The 12,178-nt window shown below is 43.6% G+C and overlaps 1 protein-coding gene across 1 annotated transcript in view; it reads left to right on the top strand.

Moving 5' to 3' along the window:
- Nucleotides 1–1,601: 1,601 nt before the first annotated feature.
- The window catches only part of LOC118217955 (apoptosis-stimulating of p53 protein 2-like), a 34,956-nt gene continuing 24,379 nt past the window's right edge, over nt 1,602–12,178 (top strand). The window contains exon 1 of the mRNA XM_035400210.1: nt 1,602–2,207. Coding sequence (XP_035256101.1) covers nt 2,181–2,207 — 27 coding nt within the window. The 5' untranslated portion in view covers nt 1,602–2,180. The remainder of the gene's footprint in view (nt 2,208–12,178) is intronic.

The following is a 12,178-nucleotide window of genomic DNA, read 5'->3' as shown; positions in this document are numbered from 1 at the left end:
AATCGAGTTGATTTATGGGATTTATAGTTTTTGTATTTCGTGGACTATTCAAAACTGCGGTCCACTGGACGTTGAGCACTTGCACTTATTTTTTTTTAAAAACAGTAATGCCATAAAACCACAGTTTTGCCGAAGCTCTACATATAATGTTTAAAAATATAAAATTAAAACATCGTCAAATTAAAACAAATGTTTTTAAAATAGACCAACACTGCCATGCCATCACAACATTGCTTCAGGGCAAATATGTACTGCAGTAAATTTATTTATTTATTTATTTATTCATTCGTTCATTCATTCATTCATTCATAGAGAAGTCTATCCATGCCAAAAAGTTAATTCGTGCCATTTTCCCTAGAAGAAACCATTACACAAACGGAAGATTACAGATTTTTTAATTTATGATATCTGATAAGTGTTTAGCTTCTTTCTCCTATTTGAACTGTTTTTTTTTTTTAATGCATTTTTCCTTTATGAGTAGACCTATTATTTTCCTTTACGGGACTAGCCAAATCATAAAATGATGCCCTTAAATTATAGGGTGCAAGACAGAACACGAGCTTCTGAAACCCGTGCAGCCAGCTACAATTTTTCCCACTGCAACCCACCACCCTCAAAGAGGACTCTAAGACATGCACAGCCGTCAAACAGCACTAGATTGGCCACAGACGGTCAACAAATATTAACAAAATCTAACTGGAGTGAAATATGGGCTGTAACCATTAACTTGTACTCCCGTGTTAATTGAGGTCTAACAGAGTACGAGCCTAATAGGGACCAAATTTACTTTGTAAGATTTGATTTAACACTGAACATTTTACTGTTTAGACGTCTGTGAGTATAAGCAGTATTTTAATAAAATTCAGACTGGGTACACTGAACTTACATCTGTGGTTTGGTGAAGCAGAACAATGATTAACACGGAAGAAATGCCAATTATTTTCTTTCTGACGATAATTGTTTATTATTTTATTCTGGTATACGTGTCCTTTTTCATACATTCAGCTTCCAGTCAATTTGAAACAATGTGCACACAGTAGCCAGCCATCTCCGTATAGTGTGATTACGCAGCTATTACGGCCGAACTTAAAAATTGTTTGTAGTATATCGTGGTTACATTTATCTGATAGAAGAAATAGAAAAATATTGTTGCATTATTGAAAATGTTGTCGTTTGTGGTTTCATTCGTTGTTTTCTTGATTCAGTGTAGCCGATTCATGGATGTAATACAAACAATACATAGCATTTAGACAGTCCATTTCCTTTTAAGTTCGGCGCATCTTGCCCGCTATTTAAACAATTGAATGTTTCTCTCTGTCCATAACAAAGCAATTGTTCATGTTTGGAGTAAACTTCACACTCCATTATTGAACAAAAAAAATATCATTGATAGTGTACCTGTGAACATTAATAGGACAGATTACGATGTTTGATTGGTTTTGGTGTGGCAGAATTCATTTTGCGTTTCTGGATAATGTGTAGGCTAGTTGGGTATGAGGGGAACGTGTAGGGGCAACCTGAACAAAAAGAGGAGGAATCTGAATTCCAGGAGAATGAGTTTCCTCCCCCTACGTCATCAGGGCTGGGCTATCATTTGTTGATCACGCCAGGCAGGGCAACAGGCAATTTACATTGGGGATTGTCCGGGGTGTCTGTGTAGGCTATATGTGCGACCACAACTGTGGAGTTTCCACAATAAATTATTGTAGGTGTACTTTTTATTTAGCCTACTTTGGAATGCTGTATTTAGACTGCAATGTTGCTTTTCCTGCTGAAAGGCAAAAGGCTGACAACTTGCATCAGGTGTGGACTATTTTGTAATGATTAGCTGGCGAGCAGCTAATCGTCACTGGAGAAACTTTACGCATGAAACGGCTTTGTTTCCTCGCTTTGCAACAAGTTTCTACGAAGGAATAATTCGACTTGACAAAGGTGCCAAATCGAAGCAGCATCGTGATATAAACTACACGGACAGCTCTATCAGCTTTTTTTTACATTTCTTGAACTATTTTTTTTAAACAAGGCGGGGCTAAATTAGTTTGGTAGCTACCAAGCTACGGTCTATCGGACAGAACAGAGGAAAACTCTTCTGGTCACCACTGCGGTTTGTTCTGGATCGCAGGAACAGCTGTAACATCTTCGAATCCTCCCTCAATCAACGGGATTGGCAATAGGTTTAAATGCGGTACGAAGCTAAAATGATGCCGGTAAGTAGGCTAGTTTCTCGCTTGCTGTACCAACTCTTTAAAATGTGCGTGATTGTAATTTTCCCCCATACATATGTCGCAATAAATAGGCTGCATTTACAATGATCACATTTGACGTAGCCTACTAAGTTAGCTACCTATCTGGCTAACGCAATAGGCTACCTCACTGTCGCAAGGCTGAGTTATGTCCAGCTGGCCATCTCGCACTGCCTGTTTACGTTACCTGGAGGTTGGCTGATTTGTGCGATGATTGCTAGTTGGTCGCTGATACTAGCCTACATCTCAGCCAGTGTCAGTCACAAAATATGTCATTGTATTTTACCAGCCAACTTGACTGTCTTTGATATTAGGCTGCCATGAAGGTATACGGATATTACCCAATTCAGATAGTATGTTACCTCTATTTCCTTCCAGTTTACAGTGTAAAAATATTTACGACCTTCCAAAACAATAGTAAAACAAAGTATTGCGCTATGAAAGGTTACTGTGGTCTAGCAGTTTGCCATTGGTGGATATGCATATGAAACTACAAATCAAAGCCCACGATTCAAACTGCAGTCCGTAACGTTGCCTGCACCTCTAGCATTTTAATAAAATCATCTACTATGGGCAATGAAGTCTGCCGAACGGTATTATTTCGATAATAGTCTGTAAAACCTCACGATTCATCCTGATCCAATACAGGAATTGCAAAGTTAATCGCTGCAGTTATCCTGTTCATTCCGAGGACAAATGAGGTCGCTATCGCTATATCGGATCAACAATGTTTTTTTTGTAATTCTTCTATATGCAGTGGCTAGGATCGGATGCAGTGTTCTAATCTGTTACGTGTGTGAGAAAATGTTTATCTATTTTTTGTAGCTCAACTATGAGGTGCATGAGCCCCTGAGAATAAAGTAAAGCGCTGACATTATTCCAGATATTGTAATGTTACTCATTATTACAAGCAGGGACGAATTCGTTATACTTTAACTGCACCGGTATGCAGTAGGGATGTTGTTTCAATGCAGAATCCCCGAAGTTCTTTGGTCAGAAATCCGTGTAAAATTGCCTACATCGTGTAGAAATTGACATGATTTGTGGAAAGATTGCATTCGACTTTCACACCAAGGGCTCACCTGAAAGTACCTTTATTTTGAATTTGACAGGCTCTTCTTAACAGATTTCGTCGATACGATTTGCATTCCAGCGGAATTATTCGAAACTAAAACCTGTCATGGTCAGTGATTGCGGAATGTCATTGTATCATATATTGTCATCACTGGTTTCAAGTTAACGTAATATTGCAGCTGGTAGGCTAGTGCACGTAAAAGTCTAGATTTTTTAAATCGGTTCATCGCCTGATTCAATTCTGCGGTAATGGCAAGTGAATAGACTTTCAGGAGCAATTTTCCGGTCTTTTAAACTCAACCTCGCACAAGGTATTATTAAAAACTCACCGGAATATGCTCGTTTCAGTATCACTTTGAACGTGTAGTTCTTGTTTATCATTGTTAAATAAGCGAAAACTGCTGCTTCAATTGGTTGCTGCACGCTCCTCGAATTTAGCACAATGACGCCAGGTGGTTTGAAAGTTCAGCTGGCACTGCTGATCATAACTGAATGAAGAGGCTTCTTGATAGTCCTGGGTAGCCTACAGTATACACAGGAAGATATTCGTGCATTTTAATGTGTGCACCGTGCCACAGTAAATGGGTTCTGCGCAGTCACAGTGTCACAAAGGTCATGGTGATATTTCGCCATGGCTATTGTGGAGATGGCAGGAGGTCCATCAGTAAAGAGCATCAACGGAAACTGATGAAACCGTTTTGTTTCTTCTGTAATTCATCATTGAGTAGGAGTAGAGAGAGAAAAAACATTGGGCCTCATTCATGAAACATGTGTACGATCACGTGTTTGTAAACGGTGCAAGAATGTTTCCAAGAACATTTTGGCATTCATCTTTTTTTCGTATCTGTATTTGTTCATGGCTATTTCATTATGCTAATTGAATGAACAGGATTGCGCATAAAATTTACAAACCGTCAGGATTCATCATCTCGTGAACCTGGGATACGCACAAAAGTTCTGTACATTTGTCATGAATCTCATATTGGTTTTTCATAGGAACATTTTTAAGAACAAAAGTAAGAATGAGAAAAGTTTTGTGTGTGATGCCCATTGTTTTCCCAGGTCGCATTGCTTATGAAAGGCTTCAGACTAAGAGGTGTAATTTTGTGCTACTCTGAATACAGTGAAAAACTGTTGTACAGTTGTTTTTCCCACGGCACACAGGAACTGCTGCCGTGGGCTATGCATGGAAAATTGTGGTCACTCACTCACGGATGACCTTTGAGGGACGTTTTGTGGGACACATGCGCAGGTGGTGCTTCGTTTAGTAGGACGCATGCGCAGGTGGTGCCAGCTAAAATATGTCTGCGGAAGTGAGTTGCGCTGTGGGTCTGGACAGTTCCGTGCTTGTTAGTTAAACATCTAGATACGCCAGATAGGTATGAACCCACAGACAGCTTCAGCACCATATTTTTTTCAACCACGGTTAAATGTAAATGATTGAAAATCTCCATCATTACAAGACTAATCATTAAGCTTGAAGTCAAACAGCAGAGTGTTTTGCAGTAGCTGTGGTTTTGTCCGAGTTCATGCTTTCAGAATGGACCGCGGGTGCCAGCTGTGTGTAAATCCCTGTGGAGTCATTTTGAGAGCCAGATTTGAGTAAATAGGAACTGGAGAATATCATATGATCTGTCTGTGTGCTGACTTTGGATTTACTTACTTTCATCTCAGAAAGGGGTGTTGAACATTAGTCCTATAGGTCTGCAGGTTTTTGTGGTTTCCTTTCATTCAAGCTGCAGCCAATTACAGTCTTGAGAATGGGTTGGATTCTGACACCTGCGATCTAAAGCAAAAGTCTGTAATGCTAGTCCCGGAGAGCCAAAGATTTGTCTGGTTTTTGTTTTTGAATTAAAATAAGCAATATGAGTTTTCTGTATGATTAATTGCTTTAATTGATGAATTAAGTTCTCAGTAACAGCAAAAAACCAGAATGCCCTGCAGCTGTCCAGGATCAGGGTTTCAGGCTGCATCCTTCATGAGGAGTACAGTACAATGTTCTGGAGATGACAACACAGTGAAAATCACTGAGTTCCTACGGAGATGGAGCCTATAACTAGGCTACTGTGCTTTTGTGAATGGGCGCACAGTAGGTTATATATAGGCACTGAGGAATTAAGGGCCTACTGGTGATGATTTTAAGATTGTGCACGTGGGAGATGGCCGTGTTCAGTGGCACGTCTCTTCCTGGTTTCTGAGATGAGCAGATTGCCGACATGATCTCTTCGGAAAGCAACATTCTGTTCCGAGACGCAGGACTTCGCGATCGCGGTGTACCCTGCCCTGTGTTCTGGGGCAGGGGTGGGAAGTGCTTTGGAGTCCGAAGAGCTTTCTCTCAAGGAGAGCTGCATTTAAAGAAATTTAAATACTTTTTCAGTTTTTACTGGGAAGTTTTTACTTGTGTTATTTTAAAAGTCCCCTGCTACTTGGCAACAGGCCAGCCCTCACCAGGGCTTGCTGTGAATGAACAGGACACCATTTAACCTTCATGGCTTATGAATGGCTTAATGGCTCATCTCTTAAATTAATATCCAGCTAGTGTCAATGAGGTTGATATTGCTGTTTTGATCTTGATGTGCGCACAGTCACTTCAAAGACAGATAAATAGCCTGCATGTAATAGTGTGTCCTGGGAGCCTTAAAATAAGAGCCCTGATAAACACCAGTTGTTATTTCACAAATTTGGAGGGTTTTCAGTGGTTTGAAATGTTCTTCTTACTAAAGCAATAGGGCCGTATGCTTTTAATGATGCAGGCCATTGGGAGCACTCTTTGGTGTGTTACTGAGCCTGAATTTTAATATGCTGACATTGTCATCCTGCGAGTGCGGGGGTGGGGAGGGCCTAACGCGCCTCAGTTTATGGGGAGAGTGATGGATGTTTGCCAAAAGCTTCAGAGATCCATTCTTCTTTCTGTAGCACCCGGCGCAGCCTGGAATTCCACCCCGCCTTTGCAACAAAGTTTGCTTAACAGAGCATTTTTGCAAACATCCCCCTTTTTTTTTTTTTGTTTTGTTTTGCAAATTTTCCACACTGCCAAACAATTATCTGGGGGAAATTTAGAATTATTTATTTTTCTTTTTTGCATTTGATTTTTTTTTTTCACTGGTTTGCCTGTCTTTTCAACTGCAATATAATAACAGTGTGATTTAAAAAAATAAATAAATAACTTCATGTTAAATAAATAAGATGATAATATGATAATAGCCCATTCCTATTGAAAATACAGGGTTCTGTTTATTACCGATCTGCAAAAATAATTCTGCCTGCGCTTGTATTTGCAAATTGTCATTATTTTAAATATGGATTTTGATTTTTGATGATGAGCACCTGCAGGGGAACGTGGACAGTCTGAGGACGGTTTAAAGCTCCAGCTCTCTTTACAGCCCTGCTGGAGGAGTTGGAAGGCCACAGCGCAGGCAGCTCGAGTGTGTTTTTTTTTTTTTTTTTTTGTTTTGTTTGTTTTTTTTTTTTTTTAGCACTTTCCCAAGTTCTTTCATGGTCGACTGGGGCTGCTGGATGCAGGCTGCGGCAAACAATGGACTTTTATATAATTAACCGGTTCATCTCGGGTGAGCCGAGCAGCCGGGAGTGCGAGCGAGCGAGAAGCGTTCGGTCTGACGCCATTGGCCCTCGGTGGCGCTCGGCGATGGGGCGTGTTCTCCTCCGGGGGGAAGATGGACATCATCCCTCGCCACCATCAACAACTCTTAAGATCTCAGAACACTGCTATCCCTTTTAAAAATCTGTGTGACCCGATGCTGTTGTTGTTTGCGCGTGAAACTCCATGTTGATTTGATGTTGTGGCACGTTCGCCAGTACTGCCAGGCCATGGTGTGGAACGGGTTGTTTTGTGGTGTTTGTGCTGGGAGAGGGAAGGTGGGGGAAGAGGGGGAGAGAAAGAGAGAGAGGGCGACGGATGTGACTCACTCACCTCCAGTAAAACGGTATGTCAGCAGTGCAGCATTAATCAACTTGCCGACAGTGATAAAGTACGCTCAGGGCGATTACACTCTGAAGAATGACCTATGACTCCCATTCATACAAATTCCTCTAACAGTAGCCTATCCAAATCCCTGTTCACATCAATAACAATTTTCAGGGCTGCAAGTAAGACTCACCGGCTCCCCCCCACACCCTCACCCCTCTGCACTGACTGCCCAGTAGCTCCCGTTACCCTTCCCTGCTGGGTTTTTGGGCTGCTCGCTGTGTGAGGCAGGGCTGACTGCTGAACCCTGATAAGGGCTGTGTACCTTTTTTTTGCGGACTCAGAAAGGGCCCAGCCTGACAGGCGTGGTTCTGTTACACACCACTTTCATTGTCTGAATCCCAGACGAGCCCACTCCCTTTATTTGCTGCTGTCGCAACTCTTTGAAAACGTTTGTAAGCCGTTGTGTGTTTATTGCGTTATCAACTGGACACAGCTGTACAGGTTCTTGTAAACTGTCCGGCCCCTCTGGTGGACATTTGCATATATGGTAATTAATTGGTACCAGAAGCCTTTGTTATTGAGGATTGGTTTTGATCCCCTAATTCATTTAATCGCCGTTGAAAGGAACGGATAGTTCGACGTGACCGTTTCCCAGGGAGACTGTATGCTTTTCGTGTTGGGATGGTTGGCCTTTTCAAGTGGGTCCCGTACTCATTTGACTCCTCGTGACAAAGCTGTCTGAAAATGTTCAAAACTGAGCTTTCTGATATGCCACGGGATTCACTTGGCCAGAACATTTCAGCAATCTTAGTTCTGTTGACACCAGGTTTGTTTGCACTGTGATTGAGCCATCACATGGAGCATGGAGTGTAACAGTGAAATGAAACCAGGAAACGCATTGTAAAAAAATAGAAAAAGAAAAAGTAAATATAAGTCAGATGATAACGTTTCCAAAAATTCCTTGATGCGGAAACTCGAAAAAAAGAGCGGTGTTATGGGTGTTAGATGGCCCTGTGAGAGGATCGCAGCGGTAGCCTGCTGTGTTGCGCGATTGTGTTTTAAAGCGTAGGGTCATTCAGAAAGGTTGTTCTGTCCGTTCACAAAGTGGATATTGTGAGGCGAATGACGAACGCAAGTCACTTCGGGCAGGGTAGAACTGCAGCACGAGAGCTTTTCAGGCGAACTGGAAATGTTTCAGTTCATCACGGGGTATTGTTCCTCTGCAGTGACCATTGTGACACTCTCAGTAGTTTGCGCTCCCGTGGAGAGTTTGGCAAGACGCGCCTATACGGGGCGATATAGCTCAGGAGGTAAGACCGATTGTCTGGCAGTCGGAGGTTTGCCGGTTCAAACCCCGCCCTGGGCATGTCGAAGTGTCCTTGAGCAAGACACCTAACCCCTAACCTCTAACTGCTCTGGCGAATGAGAGGCATCAATTGTAAAGCGCTTTGGATAAAAGCGTTATATAAATGCAGTCCATTTACCATTTACCATATATCGCGTTGTGTGGGAAATGGATACGTGCGCGTCGGCAGGAGTACGGAGGGGAGAATGGGGATTCGGCGGGGTGCGGGGAACAGGCGTATCAGCATGGTAAACCCGACCCATTCAACCACGGGATTTTAAAAGCTGCCGTGGTCGTAAATTCAGTCTGTATTGATCAGCCGTGTCAGGCTCCGCCCCCGCCCCCCCCCGGAGGTCAGTTCTCATCGCAACCATAGAAAACCCTCAGAGGTCCGTCTCGGTCACTTCTCTCTCACCTCTTGACCCGTTGCCAGGTGGGAGAATTGGGCTGTGGAAGGGCAGGCGTGGCGTTTGCATACGGGGCAAGCAGAGGTCATTGTGCTCTTATCTCCACTGTCATAAAATAAGCGTTTGGCCTGTAATGTTGCAGCCCTTCAGTCTGTAAAGTCCTTGTTCCGAGCACACTGCAGGTTTGGAACAGGATAAAAATTCAGCGAAACGAGAGGAAGTGAACGGAACCGATGTGGAAACGGTGAGCGAAAAATTTTAAATTCATAGGCGAAGGACTAGCTTCCCGCACATCTACACTGTTGGACCAAGCAGGCCATCGGAGACCGCCGGTGTCTGTGGCGTGTTTAATTTTACTCTTGTGAAAGGGTGGCGTTAGAGGGGCCGCAGGCTGGGAGAAGCGGAGTGCTAGGCAGGAGGGGTGGTCGCAGTCGAATCAAATCCAGGCATGTCGTGGAATGTGGGTCTGCGAGAAACTTTCACAAACTGAAGCCGAGGTACGTTGAGATGTGCACCAGCAGCACAGGGGTTTCATCCTGTTTCTCCCCGTACCGTGAAGCACAGGCTGGTGGGAATATGTGATGATCATGTTAGGGGCTCCTGTACTGGCTGAGTTGCAGAGCTGTCTGTGGGACGCTCAGGGGAGAGATGTGCTGCTGTGGTCCTGGTGCTGTTTTCTTGGGTTTCTTTTATTTGGATTTCGGGGAGCTTGTTTAACAGAGACCCAACCAGCCCGCTTACCTGAGCAATGCCTCTGATGGGCAGAGGTGTGTGCATGTGTGTGTTTTTCGTGTGCTTGTGTGCGTTTGTGTGTGCATGTGATTGTGCGTGTCTACACAGACTTCCTTCCTTGCTCTGTGTTACCCGGCTCCTCGGCTTGTTTTGGGAAAGGACAGGAGCTCCACGCACCCCAACAGCCCTGGGAGTCACAGAGGGGACCGCAGCCCTGAGTCTGTGCCCCTGTCCCTGGCTTCTAGGCCCCCGATGTTCTAAAACTCCGCAGAGCCCCACCACAGCCGGGGCAAATACTCCAGCTGCCTGAAGGGCATTAACTAATTAGACTCATTACACATTTCCCCATTAGGCACATTAGACACATTAGGACTACAGCAGATCATGGGCTGTTTTAAAAGAAAGGTAAAATTCCTATTTCATTTGTACGATTGTACCATTTGCTTAGTGTCATGTCAAGGAACTGCAGGGGTTTTTCAAATAAAAAAAAATAAAATTATGGGTATTTATATGAATGCATGTCAAATATTATTTAATATTTGCCTCAGATCTGGGTCCACTGGTCCTGCCCGTATATCAGCAAGCCTGCCCCCTCACGCCCATGTACTAGAAGCTGTGCATTTTGGGAAGGGCTGACAATTTCAAGGCAAATCATTTTAGGTAGTGGAGGTGGGAGCCCCTCCCTCCCTCCCCTTTTGAAATGGCACAAGGTTTTCTTTTTTAGATTAATTGAAATGCACAGAGTTCTTCACAGAATTCATAGCTGCTGTAGTGCACAGCCAGCAACTCATCTCACTCGTCTACGACAAGATCATTTTTTCCCATGGTGAAACGTGGCCTTTATCTGTTTTCTTTTTTCTGTGGAATTTATGTGAGCAGCTTAGTTGAAAATGAAACAAGGCACTTTGAAGCTTTGTGTGTTTTAATCCCACCTGAGCAAAGTAGCCGTATCAATAGGCCTTTATGTTTCAAGTTTCGCTGGAAAGTGCTGGTGATGTCATCGCTCCAGGACTAGTTGATAACACGCACAGTTTGGAGGGCATGGAGTATGTCCAACTCTGCTGCATTCATGCTTGTGAATATAGTGCTTGAATATTAGTACGTGAATCTAGTCACTTAACTGTGCTGCTGTGGTGGCCTCTAATTTTCTCATAAATAAACATTAAGCCTAGATTAACCCCCCCCCCCCCCCTCTGCTTTATCCCAGTCTTCTCAGTAAATGAGACCTGACTAACTTGGCTAAGTGCTGCAGGTAAGAAACCTAAACATCTGTCATCATCAGAACCTGCTGCGCAGCTCTGTGAAAAGCCGCATTGTGCTGCTTTTCCGGCCGGTCATGTGACCAACATGACAGCCAGGTGACGGAACAGAAATTTTGGCCAAGGGGAACTTGGCAATCGGTGGCTTTTTCAGGTCAATTACAGTGACTGTGAATAAATGATGAGTGAAATTGTTTTTCCTCACAAGAAGTTATTCAGTAAACACAATATTGGAGCATAAGACATTCTTGCGCTGTTTTTGTGTTGCCTCAACGGTTAGCTATTTTCCAATTCTGTCTTTTGTTAATCATTGGGTAATTTGTAAAACATTGATTTAGAATAAAAACAGTGGCTGATTCATAGGGAAAGGGGGGAATTTGAGGATGTTCAACATGCAATAATGGTGTGCGAATAATGGTGCTTTGTTCTCTCAGGTAAATTTCTGAAATTCCAGAAATGTCTTTTGGGTTTGGGAGGGGGGGAGCGTTTGCAGGTGAGAGTTAGAAAATGACTCCGTTCTTTGTTAGGCGCGCGTGCATGTGAGCGAGCCGTCTCTCAGCTAATAGGGATGCATGTGGGAGATGCAGCCTTTCCTTCTCTGGGTGTGAAGGAAAAGTTGCATCTCCCTGGAGGGAGCCCAAACCCAGCGCTGGTTTGAGGGGAACAGCACAGTGGCCCAGGAGTGAAATGTTATTCTTCATTGTATGAATGCCATTGCTGTACTGTCAGAGGTTGCTGGTTCAGATCCCCAGTGAGGCACTGCTGTCGTACCCGTGGGCAAAGGTACCTGAAGAAAATTGCTTCAGTAAATATTCGGCTTTATAAATGGATGGTGTGCGAGCTGTGCAAAGTGGCTCTGGGTATCTCTAGTGCATTAGTCAGCATTAGACAGCATTATTCTCTGTTCTCTCAGGACTCCTGGTTTGGCGTCTCAGTCCTGGTTGTGGCTGCATCTTGTTTCGGTGGCAGGAAATATGTGTGTCCTGCTGACAGCTTATTGGTGCTTTGGTGCTGCATGACTGTGGCTTTATTCTTTAGTTGCCTTTTAGTAAACCTCAGGAGGGAGACTGTATCCCAGGGAGGAGCAAAGTGAGCTGCTGCATACCTGCTTATTTTTAAAACCTGGAGCTGCTCAAACACCTGATCGCCGGGAGAGCCGTTGATCGCCGGGAGCAGCATTTTCGTCACGG

The sequence above is a fragment of the Anguilla anguilla genome, chromosome 18 (assembly GCF_013347855.1).
Source record: "Anguilla anguilla isolate fAngAng1 chromosome 18, fAngAng1.pri, whole genome shotgun sequence".
Classification (NCBI taxonomy): domain Eukaryota; kingdom Metazoa; phylum Chordata; class Actinopteri; order Anguilliformes; family Anguillidae; genus Anguilla; species Anguilla anguilla.
Note: the sequence above shows the minus strand (reverse complement) of the source record. Positions and strands in the feature narration are given on the sequence as shown.